The 20,372-nt window shown below is 32.5% G+C and overlaps 1 protein-coding gene across 5 annotated transcripts in view; it reads right to left on the reverse strand.

The window, feature by feature from the left end:
* Positions 1-2,527: 2,527 nt before the first annotated feature.
* The window catches only part of LOC115878690 (eukaryotic translation initiation factor 4 gamma 1-like), an 81,573-nt gene continuing 63,728 nt past the window's right edge, over positions 2,528-20,372 (reverse strand). For all 5 annotated transcript variants that reach the window (XM_030895264.1, XM_030895267.1, XM_030895263.1 and 2 more), the window contains 8 exons: positions 15,439-15,583; positions 14,031-14,466; positions 12,867-13,054; positions 10,194-10,414; positions 9,296-9,427; positions 7,333-7,546; positions 3,687-3,788; positions 2,528-3,622 (listed from right to left, as the gene is read on the reverse strand). In XM_030895264.1, the coding sequence (XP_030751124.1) occupies positions 3,534-3,622; positions 3,687-3,788; positions 7,333-7,546; positions 9,296-9,427; positions 10,194-10,414; positions 12,867-13,054; positions 14,031-14,466; positions 15,439-15,583 (1,527 nt within the window). In that variant the 3' untranslated portion in view covers positions 2,528-3,533. The remainder of the gene's footprint in view (positions 3,623-3,686; positions 3,789-7,332; positions 7,547-9,295; positions 9,428-10,193; positions 10,415-12,866; positions 13,055-14,030; positions 14,467-15,438; positions 15,584-20,372) is intronic.

Raw genomic sequence — 20,372 nt, forward strand, 5'->3', positions numbered from 1 at the left:
TCATTTAATTTAATTATCACAGAAAATAATGTATTCTAATAAACCTAATAAGTTGTTCAGGAATAGACAGTATTTTTAATGAAAACAATGCCCCCTACCCCCCTACCTTTACCCCCTCGCTCTTACTATACAAATCCGTACTCCTGATACAAATCCTACTCCCTACTCGTACTCCTGATACAAATCCGAGAAAATTCAGCTTTTAACAAAAATTTTTAATATTTTTGTCAAAAATCAGTGATTTCTATCAGGAACACATAAGTGTGAAGAGATAGTATTTACCTAATCGCTCTTACGTTCTCCTGATACAAATCTGAGAAAATTCAACTCTGGCAAAGATTGCACGAAAATTTTTAAACCTCGTCCAAAATCGCCGATTAAATTTAGGACCACACGTAAATATAGCATTAATCAACGATGTTTCTGCTGACTCTAGCACTTCGACCACGTTTCAAAAATTGAAGCCCTAATATTTCGAAAACTAAGGGAGATATCGAGGAACGGAATAGGGCATTCGATTGACATTTCAACCCTCTATAAGGGCGCGATCGGAGACCGAAAAAAATTTTGGGGAAAAATGAAAGGTAGCTACCTCATTTTTCGCCAAACAATTTTTTGTCTCCGAACGCGCCCTAATTTTGCACCCTTATAGAAGGTTGAAATGCCTATCGAATGCTTTATTCCGTTCCTCAATATCTCTCATAGTTTGGCCGTAATGGCCGTTTTTCAAAAAAATCTAACTCGTTCGAACTCGTTGGTCAAGTCCTCTGCTTTTTACCAAGTGGAATATATTTTGACTACCTTTTGTTAAAAACTGATGCTTGGATTTTCGATCAGGAGCGCGAAGAGATATTTTTCGATACCAGGAATAAGCAATTATTACTTTCACCATTTTGTCAAAAAATCTAAATATCAGAGATAGAAAATATTGAATTTGTATCAGGAACATCAGAGGGAAGAGGTATTTTTCGATACCAGGGAATAAGCAGTTACATTCACCATTTAGTTGAATTTTTTTCTTCTGAATATCTAAATAAATATCTAAATTTTGATAAACTTTAATATAAAATCTCAAAATGCTGCATTTTAATCAGGAATAAAAATATCAGATAAAAAAACAAGATTTGGTATGTTAGTATATGACATAAATTAGGATTGAGTGGACGTATTCAATTGTTTTTGGTGACTTCCCGTTTCAACGGAAATGACTACCATTTTTGATTTTTAAATGGCACTCTGCTCGGTATTTTTTTACTTTATTCGATAGAAAATTACATTCTGAATAGAATGACATATCATATGTCAACTTTTGACATTTTCGATAATAAAAAATTGTATTTTAAATTTCAATCTAGAGTGCCATGGTTATGTTAAAAACACTAATCCTTAATCAAGGAGCCTTGGAAAAATAAATTGGATCGTCTAATGTTTTTAGTATCTTGTCCTGACCAGTTAGAAAATGCTCCAATCGTACTTTTAATCATATCTTAATTTTTTTCAAAAGGGACGAGGGTGACTCATTAGCATATTTGGAAAAAGCATTTTTTTACGAATAATTTGATACCATACACTTAGTATTTCGAGTCAAATTTTCGTTACGAATCGCAAGTTATAATTTCAAATAAACCATATGCAAAAATGTCAAAAGTTGACATATGATATGTCATTATATTCAGAGTGTTATTTTTTATCGAATACAGTAAAAAAAATACCGAAGGTGCCATTTAAAAATCAAAAGTTGTAGTCATTTCCGGCGAACAGGAAGTGACAGAAAACTGAAAATTGAATACGTCAATCAATCCTAATTTATGTCATATACTAACATACCAAATCTCGTTTTTTTAACTGAAAAAAAAAGTTATAGGGGTTAGCCACTTTTGAGACGCACGCGGTATAAGTATAAGAGCAAAGAGGTAAGGTATTAGGAGTAGAATGTAAAAGTTCTTTACTTTACTAATTCTTTTCTCAATCTCGGGATTCAAATAAAACACAGTAAATAATTTAAATAATAAAATTTAGTATACAAAAAGCACCCCATTAATTATTCTGACAGTTTTTGTATTTACAAGTAGATGTCGCCCAGATCTGTATTTACAGAAATCTGTTTCAAATTACTTTTCATTACTTGTTGTAAGATAGCGCAATAATATTTTATAGAAATCTGTAATACTCAATTTGTGATTCAAGCGCTTACCGTTAGATGATGCCACTGTCGCAAACAGTTTAACTTAATTCCGCCGAACTTCTATGGCGCTGTAATGGTTTTAACGCGCTTTTTTGAGATACATAACAGCAAAAACATTTTAATCTTTAAATTCCCAGTTGTATGGTGTAACCTCAGAAAAAATAAGTAAACAAAGAATGATTTTACAGTACTTATGGATACAACTACAATTAAATTACATCAAAATAGTAGAAAGTCAAAGTAATCTGCCAATATCAGTATTATTTAGGCCCTCATATTGTTTTTTTCTCTATGTTTACTTACTTCTCTGAAGACTCGACTATATCAAATAAAACACGTCACTGTTGGCATCTCTTCATTTTATATCAAGATTTTATGAGGATAATAATACAACTTATAATTTTATAAAAAAGTTTCGCACAAATTGTTTCAACGTCTTCTTTCTTCTACATGGTATATGAAAACTGCCCACGTTTTTTACTTTTTTTTTCCTAACAGTCTCAAATCAAGCGATCAGCGCGACTCATTTTATATGTATAATAGAAAATTGATGCAATCGCGTACTAGGAGTTTGGTTTGAGACTATTTTTTCCATGTTTTTGTAAACAGTCCTAAGAGACAGTGTAATATGTAAAATACAGCTTCGTGTAGTGTATTGTTACAAAATTACAGGTCTTCGACTAGTTCCTTTCTGTGTTTTTTAACAAGTTTAACAGTTTGTCTCCGCAGCTTGAAATCTCTTAAAAAAGTCTTCTGTGCACTTTGTATATTTTATTATACACAATATTAATAATATTTAAATATACAACTTAACAATATCGAGCAAGAAGAGAAAAAATAAAACAAATAACACAAAATAAAATTTACAATTAATTTTCTTAAACCCGCTGCTGTATAGCACGTGCACGGCATTGGTATGCCACGCCAATAATAATAATATATCCATTTTTTTTAAATATGTATAACACGTTTCCGTTGCTTCCGCGCAACACCAACGCCTCCTTCTACTTCCAACAATCGATAAAAATATAATAATTAATATAAAATGTTTATTAGTTTTCAGTTTTTGTTTTTCCGAATAAATAAATAAAAAGTGTAAAAATCATCCCCGATCCGCGAATCGAAACCTGATCGTGACGAGTTAAAAAAATTAAATACGACTTTATATATATAATATATATATCTTCTTTTAAAAAAAGTACGTATATGTACACTTATGCATCACTGTTCACAACTTTTTCTCCTTTTATACAGTCATCGGTATTTATTATTATAATTATATCAATTCACTATTTGTTTCATATGCAATTTTTTTTGTCCTTTTGTTTTTTTCACTAAAGCGTCCGTGCTAGGTGTCCCCGGAATCCGAAGAGTAGTCGTCGTCTTCATTTTCTCGCAGCTGGGTGAAGAACGAGGTTAGCTGCTTCAAGGCCACACCTAAAACAATACAAAAAACATCATTAGTGCATCATGAAACGATAATTCTAAATTTTCATCTTACCTTTGCCCTCGGAGAGTTCTTGACTGCCCGACCATTCAATGAAACTTTCTTGAGAAAACGTACTATCTTCATACAATTTATTGAAAATGGACAGTAACAACCCTGTAACAAACAACAAAAATTAATACAGGGTCCGGCAATAGTGGGGCATCTCCAGCTCCTAGAATAAAAAAGTTGGGAATTTTGTTAAGTACAAACTAGGATGTATTTCAGGGAAATATTTTAACTTCTATAGGATGGCTCAAAAAAGTGTGAGTGCATCAGGAGGATTTTTTTTAATGGAACACCCTGTATAATTATTCCATAAATATATTTTGATAGTTTCAGAGATATTAATAAATAAACAAAAAATACATATTTCTCATTTTTTCTTGAAAAAATTATTAAAAATACAAGAACTGTCCTGAAATCAAAACTGTATTAGGCATTTACTTTAGATAGTCTGTACTTACTTTGCTGTAAACATGGAAATCGTAAATCATACAGGATGTTCAAAATTCTACGCCAAACTTTCTGAAATATAAAATAATTTTTCTTTGTTTTTTAAATGGAACACCCTGTATATTATTTTTTCAATAAATGGAGAATTACAAAAAGAGCATTAACATTTTTATACAGGGTGACAATTTGAAAATGAACAGTATTTAATATTGCCTCTACCGATAATTGTATGAAAATTTGGCGAAACACGTCAATTTACATATCAAGGGGGACAATTTTTGAGGCGTATTTTGTCGTGTTACTTTGAACCCCTTGACCCTCAGGGCACCTACCCCTAAAATTTTAAATGGCAACCCCTATTTCTTTTACCATTTTTGTGTTCCTTATAAAATTCTACATAACGAGGGTCACAAGGCAGGACCTCATATGACTTTTTTAATAACATTTTATTATTATTTTTTAAAAAAAATTTAGCAATATTTTCACAAAAACAATGAAAAATATTTTATTTGGTAATAGAGCATTGATATTTCGCCTCTATAAGATAATTATTCATTAAAAAAATAATAATTTAATGTAAAATTAGATATATTTTTTGGATTTCTTCAAAAATCCTAACAAAAATGATACGAGGTACTGCATTCTGACCCTCGATAAACTAATGATAAAATAATGCAGTTTATGTAGAATTCTATAAGAAACACAAAAATGGTAAAAGAAATAGGGGTTGTTATTTAAAATTTTAGGGGTAGGTGCTCCGGGGGTCAAGGGGTTGAAAGTAACACGACAACAAATGCCTTAAAAAGTGTCCCCCTTGATATGTAAATTGACGTGTTTCGCCAAATTTTTATACTATCATCGGTAGAGGCAATATTAACTATACTGTTCGTTTTCAAATTGTCACCGTGTACTTACAGTATTTCAGAATTGGTAACGGTTTCGCAGATATTCGCGGTTTTATATTTCATATAGCATTTTTCAGAGTAACTTTTTATCAAAGCCATCCAATGATTTTTCTCTCGTATTTTATTCTTGAAAGAGCCACATGATATAACACTGAGTGTATCTGTGAAACCATTATAATTTTTGAAATAATGTAAATACAAAAAATGTTCATTTTTAACTCTCCATTTATTGAAAAAATAATATACAGGATATACAGCAAAATTATTTTATATTTTAGAAAGTTTGGCGTAGAATTTTCAACATCCTGTATGACTTACGATTATCATGTTTTTAGCAAAGTAAGTACAGACTATCAAAAGTAAATACCTAATACAGGTTTGATTTCAGGACAGTTCTTGTATTTTTAATATTTTTTTTTAGAAAGGCTGAAAAATATATATTTTCTATTTATTTCTTAATATCCCTGAAACTATCAAAATACTTTTCCAAGACCTGGTGCATCTGCTTCGTATACTATAAAGAAAATTGATATAAAACTCAATAAAAACCACTTTTAGCAAGAAACGGCATGTGTTTCTTGATAATTAACATAAACGTATGTAAAGTAATCTGAAAGGCAGCCAAAAATTCAATAATATACGGAGTGGGGTGTTCACTCACACTTTTTTGAGCCACCCTATAAAAGTTAAAATATTATCCTGAAATACATCCTAGTACATACTTTAGGTTTGCACTTAAAGAAAATTCACAAGTTTTTTATTCTAGGAGCTAGAGATGTCCGACGCACTATTACCGAACCCTGTATAAACGTTAAGGGATGACCAAAGAATATCAAAGTCGTAAGAAATCTATCTTTGTAACTATCTTTGACTAAAAAGATTAACGAAGGAGTATAATGCTATCCTCGCATTAGAGACGCAGTTGATATAAGGAACCTCCGTTTTTGACAGTTCAGTTTGACGTTTCAAGTGACACATTTGAATTTTATTCCAAATTTTGCGGATTCCTAGGTCTTTCTGAACTTATTCTAAGTGATATTACTTAAACTACAACTGGTTATTACAGTATGATATCGCGAATGAGATAAATTTTACAGTGGTGAAACATCTAGACCCTTAAATGTTCGAATTAAAGAACATAAAGATTATTTAAGAAAGGGAGATTTTCACAAATTTAAGATTTGTCAGCATTAATGAGACACAGGGCACAGAATAAATTTTAATAACGCCAAAATTATAATGAAAGAAGCGATAGCCTCTAAAAGAAAAATAAAAGAGGTTTTTTAATACAATCTAATAAAAATAAATGTCTTGCTCGTGCATCTGTAGATGTTAGTAATGTATGGCAATCGCTTCTTTGATTTTAAAGAACATAACATAAATAATATACAGGACTCCTTAATCTTTTTATTCAAAGGTAACTATCGATCTCGTCTAATCTAGTAAAGGGTAAACATTTACAAAAAATATCGATAGTTTAGATTCATGCACTTGTAAGAACGTTAATTACAGTTGAGGGTTGGAACCTTTGGTGTTACACAGCAAAATAAAACACTAAATCACCACAATACACCAAAACACTTTTACACTGGACGCGCGTTTCGCTAACCATGTTATAGTAAACGCCACGAATGTTTGGGAGTGATTTATCGCTTGATGAAGTTAGAATCGACACGCACGCTATCATTTTTACATTAAAAACGTAAATTTTTACCGCAGACGTAGGTTTTTAAAGGTCCGGTCTAATCATCTGCCTGCGCTCCTCCTACTTATTCTAAAATGTTAGCGTGATTGACAAAGACGATACTATATCGCGTTTCTTTGATTGATTCGTTTTTGTGTGTCAGTCCATTGGTGTGCTTGCAGTGCGACCAATGGGGCATTCCATTTTATATTTATAACCAAATATATGTTTTGACAAGACTTTGATAGTTAAAACAACAAATTACAACAGATTATATATTGATTATTATATGGCTTCAAACATCACGGCACTGGAATTAAGTTTTATGTGACCTTGAACAGATTAGTTCACATGGTAGCGACCGATGAATCACTGCCAAACATTCGTGGCGTTTACTATAGCATCATCAGCAGATGATTATAAACTAAATTAGTATATTAGTAGTTTATAATTATGTAAAAGTTTTATTTATAATTATGTAAAAGTAAAAGTAAAAGTGTTTTGGTGTATTGTGGTGATTTAGTGTTTTTTTTTGCTGTAAGAACGTTGTAATGTATCGATCTTTTTAAATATCGATACGTTATATAAAAATTCCCTAAAATCTTTTAAAAAATACCTTGAGGATGTTCCAGCTTGTTGATGAGCGCCTGTAGCGCGAACAGGCACTGCAGCTCGTACACCATATTGTTATCGACGTATTTCTGGAAGAGCTTGCCGTGACCTGACAGCACGTCGGGCACCAGCTTGTTGCTTTGTATGGAAGTTTCGAAGATGGCAGTGGCCAGCACCTTGATGAACTTGTGGTCCGCCACCCGTTCGCCTACATTTGCCTGTAAGAGATATTTATACTTTAATTGACAAAAAAACAAATTTTGGCTTAGCAGAAGTTATAGACATCAATAAAAGTTGGCATCAAAGACGACGCAACTATTAAGGTCGATTTATAGATTGAAAACGGTGCGGTTCGACGTTGCGGTTGCGATTATTTCTATTGGCTATTATTAACGTTTCAAGGTCAACGTTCCTGTCGAAGTTAAAAATTGGTTAACTTTTGACGTAAAACGTCAACCGCAACAACAACCGAAAAATTTATAATCAACAAAACATCCTGCGTATAAACGAACTTTTTACCGACCGTAACGTCGGGCGTCGAACCGCAACGTTTTCAATCTATAAATCGACCTTTACCGTATAAAATTTGTAATAAATGAAAATGTATTTCAACTTTTATTGATTTTCCTATACCGGGTGCGACTTAAAAGTGGCTCACACCTATAACTTTTTTATTTTTTTTCAGATAACAAAACGAGATTTGGTATGTTAGTATTAGTATATGACATAAATTAGGATTGATTGAGGTATTCAATTGTTTTTGGTCACTTCCTGTTTCACCTGAAATGACTTCAACTTTTGAATTTTAAATGTCACCTTCAGTATTTTTTTACTTTATTCAATAGAAAATGGCACTCTGAATAGAATGGCATAGCATATGTCAACTTTTGACATTTTTGCATATGGTTTATTTGTAATTGTAACATGTGGTTCATAACGACAACTTGACTCGAAATACCAAGTGTGTGGTACCAAATTATTCGTAAAAAAATGCTTTTTCCAAATAAGCTAACGAACCACCCTTGTTTCATTTAAAAAAATTGAAAAAATAGAAATACGATTTAAGCTTTTAACTGGCCAGGACAAGACACGAAAAACATTAGACGATCAAATCTATTTTTCCAAGGCTCCTTGATTAAAAATTAGTATTTTTAACTCTAGATTGATGGTGGGTTCATACAGCCAAATAAAATAAAATAAGGAAGTTGGTTATATAGGATACCATACACGCGTTCATACAGCTAAATAAAATAACAAATAAAATAATAATTGGTTATCTTTTAACTTCTTTATTTTATTTATGTGAAAACGACTTTGCGCACGCTTAATTCTAACCTCCAAATTTTTCTGTTTGGATTTAATTTATTTTATAATTTTACATAAGTATAAATTTATAATATAGTATGCATCGAATAAATAAATATACTATACATAATGAAATTACTATAAACAATCATTAAAGTTAATTTTTATCCAGCTCCATCGTACATGAGCAAATATATATTTCTTATTTTATTTTATTTGGGTGTATGAACCCACCATGAATCCATGTTTTTAAGCGAAAATGTCAAAAGTTGACATATGATATGATATGTCGCTCTATTCAGAGTGTCATTTTCTATCGAATAAAGTAAAAATATACCCAGGGTGACATTTAAAATTCAAAAGTTGTAGTAATTTCCGATGAAACATGTGATAAAAACAATTGAATACGTCAATCAATCCTAATGTCATATACTAACATACCAAATGTCGTTTTTTTATCTGAAAAATAAAAGTTATAGGGGCGAGCCACTTTTAAGACGTATCCGATATATGTATTTGAACTACTATTAGGGATGTGCGTTAAGAATCGATTTTTCGAAATATCGATACTTTCATTTCAGATTGATATTTTAATGAGATCTATCGCTTATATAGATATAATATGATTTGTATGGATAAAAATCCAAAATAGGTCCACTTACCGATATCCAGTTGACGATATCGTCAAATCGGGCCTGTTCCGACAGGAATTGTCTCAGTTTTCTGTGGATTTCATCGTAGGAATGAGAATTCTGGCCTACAGGTGAACTGCCGCCCAACAAGAATTCCAATTTCTACAGAAAAAAGTATAAATTATAGTTAAAAACGTTTTAGGAATATAATTAAAAAAATGATATGCATATAGTCTGTCCAACGACAGTATCCATGATACTGACAGTTGTACGTCATTTTAAATCATAGATAATAGTTATTTTTTATACAAGACGATAAATAAAATGCAATTTTATCGTCGTGTATAATTTTTCTTTCCATAGCGAGTTACGCTTTAAAAAATATTAAGAAATTATTATTTGAAGGAATTTATTACGAGTAGAAAAAATATTGTGCTGGTTTGGCGTTGGTTTCTATGTAATTTGACAAATAAATAGAGCTGTCTCTTTAGTTGTCAGTTTTGAGTCAATATTTTTTAATTCTCTTTCGTATCAATTGCTGATTGAATTGGAGTCAGAAATGGCTCAAAATGAAATAAGTAAATTACCAACAGATATTCAGGCTGAATCAGGCGCCATATCCAAACTACTTTCATTTAAATCCCGAATAATTTATGAAAAGGAATAGAAAAAAATTCAAAAATTGAAGCAATTAAAAAACGTGCGAGAAGAAATAAAGTTTTTAACCTATCCTCGCTGTAAAAGTATCATTTAATCTACCCTTGTGGTTAAAGTACTATTTTATCTACTATTTTTTATTGATATAAGGCAATTTTAACAGTTGCTATGGAAAAAATTGTATTATCTGTATTTTTTGGAGGTCGTCTGACGAAATCTTCCCAGGTTCGTTGGACAACCTATAGTTCGAAGATGTGAACCAATAACTTACGTTTTCCGTGACGAAAGCCGAGACCTGGTTCTCCGCCATGAAATCCGTCAATTGCGAGCCGGATTTCCTCCACAGGGTCTCCAAGAAATTGGGGCCCTTTTGAGCCACGACCAGGGCGAACAGGTGCTTTAAAACAAATCGAGCGGCGCCCGATCGCACCAATGGGGCTAGCAGACCGTGCAGGACGTTGATGGGAAGCACGCACTCTGTTACTAAGTTAACTGGAAGGAAGAGAAGAAAAATAAAATTAGTTGCTTTATATTAAATCATTTTTTCTTCATCAAGTCTAAAAGGAAAAATTGAACTGTATTGAAAAAAAACCTGTACCTTAGTTGATTTTTTGTTAAACTGTTTAAAAATAATGAAAGACTAAATAGAAAATAGACACAAAGTGTATTTAACGTCGTAATTAATTTGCATAATATAAATTATTAAAATTAAGTCATTAAAATAAACTCGGCCACGAGTAGGGACTGCAATTATTTATTTATAGAACCAATCCTTATACAGGGTGCGCCAAAAAGTTTGCAACAAATAAAACAATTTTTATTAACTGAGTTATTTTTTTGCATATCTGAAGTCAACTTTTCTAATCTGCCACCATGACATGTCAAAATTATTCTTTCTGATATCAGACATGAAGTAATTCCATAAAAAAATCCAATTTGTGGCAAAGTTTTTTTTGGCACACCCTGTATAAATAAATAAATAATATGTAAATGAATGTAATGTATAAAAAAGAATAATTTAAATATTAGATACTTTTATTTGGATCACAGATTAAGTATACTATAGGTATACAGATAAAAATCTTATCCCTAATTCGTGGTACGAAAATTGTTTTTTATGACGATGTGCAAACAAGTCAAATTTCCTGTGCGCAAAAATAAACTCCCCTAAAATAACAATAAACAGCGTAATAGAGAGATATCGCTAAACCGAATAGCGTGCATGGACGTTAATAACTCTCTTTATTTATAGTTATTTTTTATTTTACGTTAACTCTCTTCATTTATAGTTATCGGATCGGAAAGAATTCTGTTCGCCTCGCGTCCGCTATTTAAACTTAACCTAACTTTGAATTTAAAACTTTGAAATTGTTTTGTTTACTAGGTATTTTAAAACTAAAGGGCTAAAGTGCTTCTTTCCAGTGCTTTATTGATCAACGTCTGCCAGTGGGTTTAGAGCAACAAGCAACAAATAATTCTCTTAGAAGGGCTAAGTCGTCATCTGCTGTAAACCTAAAGCTTGTTTCATGTAGACGCGAATTGCGAATTGCGGAAAGCGATTCGCCAAAAAATATTCGCAAAATTTGGACCTATTTCATACAGTCGCGAATTTTTAGGGACATTTCATTTTTGCTCCACTGAAAGTTACCAAAAAAAATCATAACCTGAGATAACCTAATTTGTTTTTTATTCGTGTTTACGACCTTTATTTTATATTTTATAGCATACAATAGCTTACTTCGGGTTTCTCTTATTACCGATTCTGAACCGTCCTAGAATTGTGATGCGTATGCGCAGAAGGAAATACGAAGACATTATTTCATTTGCGCATGCGCTGCAGAGTTCTAGGACGGTTCAGAATCGGTAATAACAAGAACCCGAACAAATCTAATATGAGTTCAAATTTGTTTAATGATTACGAATATTGATTTTACGATTGTGGGATTGGAACAGAAGGCGTAAAATTGCCATTTACTTATTGTTAAAACGTAGAAGAGAACGGTCATTTGGGACATGTGAAATATTTAAATTTCGTAAGCAACAAGGGTGCTTATCGCAATTTAATTCAAGAAATGAGGACAAATAACTGAAAGACAGTAATAATTCAAAACAATTCAAACATAACCTAAAATAAAAGACCTCGCCGGCCGGCCCCGGTTGGCAAATACCCGCACATGCCCATTTAAGCAATTTTTAAACGTTATTTAGAAATAGCGCTTGGTGTAATTGATCCGCAAATTACGTCAGACGGTAACGTTATTAACGGGCGTTGCGTTAAAAATTGACTCGCGCATATAGTAACCATGACTGACCATGATAAGGTACGCGTAAATACTGCATGACGCTATTCGGTTTTGCGATATCTCTCTAATAACTGTGCCGGTCAGGCGCTGTGCACAATTTTAGAGGCCATAAGTGGGCGTGCTATGTGCGCAAACTAGTCACCTAACTAGTGCCCGATTCCGAAAATTGGAACCACGAATAACAATAAAGAAAAAACAAAGATTATAATCTGTATAATATGTGATTTGGATAGAGAATTTAATAAAGTATTCTTTATTAAATTCTCTATCTATCTAAATAATAATAAATAATATTTAAATTCCAATAAAAAAAATTATTTTGAAATAATTCTTTTAATTTTAAACGAATTAAAAATAAATATGATTAAAAATAAAGAATGTGGAGTTGGCTACTATCAAACGCCATTCATCGGACTAAAATCCTTGTGGTGTTAGCGAATCCACTCCTAAAATTCCATCTAGCATAAAAATAACACAAATAAACCTAGAAAATTTGAGTTTATCTGTTGACTTATTTATGCGGTTTATTCACAACACAAAAATAATTAATTCACCTGTAATTGATGAAGTAGTTCAAATGACCCAGACAAACCAGAAAATTTGAGCGTATCTGTTACGAATTTACGAAATTCGAATCTTACCTAGTTGTTCGGCAATATACTGCCATATCTGGGGAATATCTATCACCAGGTCCTCGCTGTAACTGAGGAATTCTTCTAGACCGACCGTGAGCGTGTCCAATGAGAAATTTCCAGTCTTGATTAGGTAAGCTAAAAGTTTGCCGATTTTTAGTCGGGCCGGTTGCGATTTCTCCAACACGTAGTTGAAACTGTAACAAAATAAAAGAGAAAAATGAGAATTAAGGTGGCATACTTGATTTTTTGATGGTTAAAAATTAGCGAGTTGTGTTTTTCTGTGTTTATTTCGAATATAGACTTGGTGTATTTCAGTTGATTTCAACAAATTCCGACCGCAGCGCTTCAACGGCAAAAATCAGAAATTATCCCTACCTATTTCTCGCCGCCATCATGTAGCTCGCATTAAAATAATATTGAAAAATATTGAAATCAGGGTTTTGTCATAATATTTAAGTATTTGTTTTTTGCTAGTGCAGTTATTGAGACTATAAAACACTTAGGTACGAGGTTTGTGTGATGTAACGCTGTTTCGGGTAGTAAAAAATAAGTGAAAAAGAATTCGAACTAGGCGTCGTGTTGTGACAATTTCAAATGTTAATAAAATTACCGAAAAAATGTTAACGCGTAAAGGAGAGCGTAATTAGGGCGTTGTTGGGTGCAATAACATTCAATAATTCAACTTTCCCGGATATTCAACTCTCCCGAAACAACATTTTATAGCTTCATAATTTCTCACACCGATTTGATCAAAAGCAAAAAAGGATTCAAGCAGTTCGATGAAACAAGTGAGTAAACAAAATATTCGTTACATAATCAAAAAATTAAAGACATACTATGAGAGGTTAAAATATAATTTGCAATATTAATGGTATACTTTTTTTAATCAACTACGCTAACTTCGGCTATAACGAAATTTTTTAAAGGTACATAATTATAATTTTAGATGTTCGTAAAACATTTATCATGTTTTTCGTAAAACATGATTAAATGTTTTACGAACATCTAAAATTATAATTATGTACCTTTAAAAAATTTCGTTATAGCCGAAGTTAGACCTTCTTTAAACCATAAAACGCCTCTTCAAATTAAGACTCAATAATAATTTCTCAATACGTGACACACTTTTTGCCACACCCCGTATATATTCAACCGAAAATCTTAACCTACCTTTCGCACACCAACTTGGCGTAGGCGCTCGTCGGTATCGTCACCACCAGATCCTGATAGAACGTCTCCTCCGTACAACACCCAGCCAAGTACTCGTCCAGCGAATTGTGCACCAGATTGCACAACTTGTCCTCGTCCATTTCCGGTTCCGGCCGTTGCTGCTCGGGAGCAGGCGCGGGAGGCGTGACCAGCGTAGGCGGAGCCGCGGACACAGGCCTTTGCTGTTGCTGTTGCAGGGAGGGCGGGCCGGTGGAGATGTGCTGCATGAGGTTAGGCAGCGAAGGCGGGGGGCCTGTTCTGATGGGACCGGTAGGAGGGGCGTCCCTGTGCTGGGAGCCGGACCTGGAGCCACGCCCGTCGTACGAGGAGGGTGGTTTGTAGGAGTTGCGCTCGAGGCTGGGTCCCTTCGAACTGTACGGTTCCTTGCCTCGGGGATCTGAGACATTAAACAAATTATCATCAATAAAGTTACTTTATATTTTGAAAATTTCAAAGTTAAATATTGAGCATCCTATTTTAAAACAGCGACAAAAAATATGGATGAATAACCAGAGATATAGAGGAGATATACAGGAGAGATCAATAAGTAATAATAAAAGCTGGTAATTTCTGATTTGTTGAGTTTAATTTCATCCTTTGTCCTGCTGTTATTCTAAATTTCTTTTTCTATTCGTTTTACGAGATTAGTTTGACATGTGTTCTAATTTTTGGTTATTTTTTGAACTGAATTTTTATCTATTCTTCTCAACAGTTTTTAGTATTTTATGTGTAATAATTTAATAATTAGTAGTTAATTAGTTAACTAGTTTGGGCAATTTTATTCTATTTGTTTAGTATTTTAATCATGGTTTCTCGTAGTCTAGAATTTTAAGAGTAATGATGAGTGGAAACAGAAAAATAAAATTACAAATTAGAAATTCTTACTTGTAAACTTCCAAACAGTGAAATAAAACAAGAAATATACATTTGCACATGCCTAGTGGGCCTGAAGTATAATAAAAATTGACTTTAATTATTGTTTATAGTAATGCTCCTGCTCTGTACCTCTATATTTCTGATAAAAACTTAACAAAATGTGGAGAGGCTACTATCAAACGCCATTCATCGGACAAATACATCCTTGTGGTGTTAGCGAATCCACTCCTAAAATTCTATCTGGCATAAAAGTAACACAAATAAACCTAAGAAAATTGAGTTTATCTGTTGACTTATTTATGCGGTTCATTCACAACACAAAAAGAAAGTACAAAAAAATAATTCACATGTAATTGTTAAGTAGTTCAAATGACCCACCATTAAAAACGTTTTTATTTAGTGAATTTGGTATTTTAAGGATGTTCTCTTTTTGATACCATAATGAATTAATTTAAATTTTATTAAACAATAAAAAAAAAGGGAAAAAACTTACTGATAGGCCTCCTTTCAGTGTCCATGTTTTCTAAGGCTGCGTACATGTTCGATCCGAAAGAAGGTTGAGCATTTTTCGATGTGCTGGAACCTTTGCCCCACATACCAAACAACTGGGGCGATCCAAACATTAGATCGGCTTCAGGCTAAAAATTGTAAAGGTTAGTATGAAAATTTAACAATCAGAACATAAAGTCAAAACATATTTATACAAGGTGGTCTGAATAGTAATTGGTAAACAACATATTCCGCAGATAAAAATAAGTAAATGTCTCTTCACGAGCGATGAAATGGCGAGTGAATTAATTTCAGGACACGATAATGCAATTTTATCCTCGTGTATAAAACAATATTTTTTCCATAGCGAATTACGTTTTAAAAAATATTCAGAAATTATTATTTCAAGGAATTTATTACGAATAGAAAAAATTTTGTGCTGAGTTGGCGTTGGTTTCTATGTAATTTGACAAATAAATAAAGCTGTCTCTTTAGTTGTCAGTTTTGAGTCAATATTTTTTAATTCTCTTTCATGTCGACTGCTGATTGAATAGGTCTGTTCACTAAAAAAAAATTTGCACTAAAAGCGGTAAAAAATTAATGTTTTAGTATTATAATACCAATTAAATACCTTTTTTTCAAAAAAAAATAAACTCCTTTGACAAGAGGGACTCTTGAAGTTATGCGCTCCGTTCAAATTAAATAAACGCGCTCTCATTGGCCTGACGTCACATGCCTGCCGCACGCTGCTCCACTTGCGACGGCATGACGGCAAGACCGTGATTCAGTTTGACTGTGACACTCCCTATCCAAGGTATTGAAGTACAGTCGACATTTACAGCAGTTACATTATTATTTTTGTTGTTGAATACCGTAAAAGAAGTCGTATTTGTTGCTAAATATGGAGGAGGGTTTCCAGAAAGGAGATTCACATAATTTACCGCAAGTAGATGTCAATATGGTATTTGACTTTCTCGCGATGAATACTGATTATAACCAAGTTGAATCCAGTGGTGTTAAAGCCTTTTTACAATATGTTAATAACAATAACGAAATAGGGAAAAAATACTTAGCACAAATAAATCTGCAAATGTTAGCAAGAGGTGTTGGAAAAGAAATATTTTGCGTAGCACACCCCAATTTTGAAACTACAAAGGCAAGGAAATTACTGTTATCAACGTTAAATATGATGGGGATTTTACAAAAGGTCTTATTGACTCTGTCATACACTTTTGGAAAACCAAAATTTTTAAATTACTGTATGCAGTTTTTACTGAATAAACATTTAAGATCTTAATAAAAATATCGTTTAGGAAACCATTGTTTTATTTAGAAACAGACATAGTATAATCTTAATGTACTATTGTATTATAATGGGGTTTTGTAATTTTATTATGGCACAGAAAATACTATGTTAACTAGTTTTTGAACCATTGCTGAAGAAATAGTAGAGTGGGGTCCTAACATTTTAAAATATCGCAAGCGATTTATTATACGTTCAATATGTATTCGCACACTTGCAATTCGTTTTGTAAACAGAACGTCATCCTTGGTCATTATGACATTACTTACAACACTTGGAGGTCTGATCAATGTACATTTTTTTTTCCTTAGGGATGTTATAATTTGTTTAAAACCTCGCTCTGCACTAATAACGCAATTTTCTGGAAGAACTTTTAAATATCCACAATCTTCAAAAATTGCACCATCGCTGGCGCGTCCTTCATACCCACAAGATATAAAGTTTATGAAACCATCAGGAGGGGGTACATATCAAATACTTTATAGTGTTACACTTTTTATAATCGGATCAAGTCAGCGCCTGTTGAACAGGGTCGCTAGGTTTTTGAATTTCAATTTAAGCAATCAGTGAAGTAGTAAGTACAAGTACAATTACATTTATGCAGTTTTTACTGAATAAACATTTAAGATCTTAATAAAAATATCGTTTAGGAAACCATTGTTTTATTTAAAAACAGACATAGTATAATCTTAATGTACTATTGTATTATAATGGGTTTTTGTAATTTTATTATGGCACAGAAAATACTATGTTAACTAGTTTTTCAACCATTGCTGAAGAAATAGTAGAGTGGGGTCCTAACATTTTAAAATGTCGCAAGCGATTTATTATACGTTCAATATGTATTCGCACACTTGCAATTCGTTTTGTAAACAGAACGTCATCCTTGGTCATTATGACATTACTTACAACACTTGGAGGTCTGATCAATGTACATTTTTTTTCCTTAGGGATGTTATAATTTGTTTAAAACCTCGCTCTGCACTAATAACGCAATTTTCTGGAAGAACTTTTAAATATCCACAATCTTCAAAAATTGCAACATCGCTGGCGCGTCCTTCATACCCACAAGATATAAAGTTTATGAAACCATCAGGAGGGGGTACATATCAAATACTTTATAGTGTTACACTTTTTATAATCGGACCAAGTCAGCGCCTGTTGAACAGGGTCGCTAGGTTTTTGAATTTCAATTTCCAAGCAGTCGAGTAGTAAGTACAAGTACATTTATGCAGTTTTTACTGAATAAACATTTAAGATCTTAATAAAAATATCGTTTAGGAAACCATTGTTTTATTTAGAAACAGACATAGTATAATCTTAATGTACTATTGTATTATAATGGGTTTTTGTAATTTTATTATGGCACAGAAAATACTATGTTAACTAGTTTTTGAACCATTGCTGAAGAAATAGTAGAGTGGGGTCCTAACATTTTAAAATGTCGCAAGCGATTTATTATACGTTCAATATGTATTCGCACACTTGCAATTCGTTTTGTAAACAGAACGTCATCCTTGGTCATTATGACATTACTTACAACACTTGGAGGTCTGATCAATGTACATTTTTTTTCCTTAGGGATGTTATAATTTGTTTAAAACCTCGCTCTGCACTAATAACGCAATTTTCTGGAAGAACTTTTAAATATCCACAATCTTCAAAAATTGCAACATCGCTGGCGCGTCCTTCATACCCACAAGATATAAAGTTTATGAAACCATCAGGAGGGGGTACATATCAAATACTTTATAGTGTTACACTTTTTATAATCGGACCAAGTCAGCGTCTGTTGAACAGGGTCGCTAGGTTTTTGAATTTCAATTTCCAAGCAGTCGAGTAGTAAGTACAAGTACAAGTACATTGTAAAAAGACATTCGAAATTGAATGAGAAGATTTGAATATATAAGGAAAACTTAAACAATTAGTTTTAAAAGTAAAATTTGATATAAAAATTGCCGATTCTGAACTGTCTGGAACTTAGAGAGGTAAAAAGTAAAGTGCGTGTTGAAAAGTAGAGTAAAAAGCGACATCTTGGGACTGAATTGAATTAAAAAGTGTGATTTAGTGTTAAAACTGTACCTAGTAGATCCTTTGTTTGCGTAAAATACAAACGTGTCTGAACAGAGGCTATATAATTTTACAATAAGGACTTTCCATCGACTAATAATAATTGAAGGGTCGTTTATGACTAAGCGTAAAACAGAATCGGTACAAATAATTCTGAATACAGTGGTGTAACTTGTAGTACAGATAAAACTTGACTACAACTATGTAACTAATCTAATTAAATCTAGACAGGGATACAAGAAAACGGCGCAACAGATCCGTCTGTTATGTCTCTGATATTAGCGAGCATGTGACGTCACACCCACGGTAGCTCTCGGCCAAGGACTATACACACAGAGGATAGTTTACTCCCGTAATAACAACGTTGGCATATCGAGCACTCAAGGTCGAACGGTCGTGACGTAGTCATCAGTGCAGAATTAGCAGCGTTTAGCGTGTTTACGTGTAATTTTATGACTTTTCTCTTCAGTCTTCAGTGTTTAGTGACAATTTTTTTTATTTTTATAGCGTTTTAACATGGTTTTAACGTTTTGGATGTGATAATAAACTTCGAAAGACCTTATACAAACAATATTTATGTTTCTCAAACTATATTTTGTCTGTGTTTATCGTCTATTATCCGACTCTCTCTAGACTCAGCGTGTGTGATGTTTATATTGTACATATTATATGTATTGCTGTTGCTTTATGCAAAAGCAATAGGTTAACACTCTAGAAAGAAAGTGTTAGCTTGATATTTCATTCATTTCCTAAGGCAAAGGATTTAGTTTCGTCCACAATTAGAAAGGAATGGATAAATCGGTGTAAACGAGAAGACAAACTTAACCCGAATACTTCTACAATTTGCTCATACATTTTACATCAAATGATTATGAAAAAGACCTACAAAATGAACTGTTAGGTAGATAATAACAAATTTACTTCTATGAAAAACAAATTCTAAAAATAAACTTCATATATTATTTTAGGTTTACCCTTGCGCAGAGTTTTAAAGAAAACTGCAGTTCCTACTTTGAATCAAATGTTGGCAATACGACATCCTTGAAAACAGCAAATGAGATTACGTCCCGTGCTAAAAGAGCGGAGAAATTATTATGACCGACAGTAACCGAAATAAAATTTCGCAAGTTAAAAAAAATAGTTAATTAATAAAACTTATGTATAATCGATTTCTTGTGATATATAAATAAAAAATGTTTGCATGTTTTAATCGTTACCCAAAACCCACTAATAAAAGGGAATTTGTTATTCAGTGAATGACAGTCAGGACTCAGGAAAAGATAAATAATAATTATATTATTATTATGTATATAATGTACATGACATTTATAATGTATGTACCTATTATTTATTTTTATAAACTACTTAGCACACCAAAATTCTCAGATACAGATCTAATTTTTTACATAAATATGTAATATTGAGATAAAATAAATATAAATAATTATAACCAAATTGGAATCTCTTATCATTACAGCTCCACTCTACCAAACTCTACTATTAAGCAGACTTTTATGTATTGTTATCCATTAATTTTAAACATCCAAACACTTTTGGTTTATAGT

Source organism: Sitophilus oryzae, unplaced genomic scaffold (genome assembly GCF_002938485.1).
Source record: "Sitophilus oryzae breed Bouriz unplaced genomic scaffold, Soryzae_2.0 scaffold_1521_pilon_pilon, whole genome shotgun sequence".
Lineage (NCBI taxonomy): Eukaryota > Metazoa > Arthropoda > Insecta > Coleoptera > Curculionidae > Sitophilus > Sitophilus oryzae.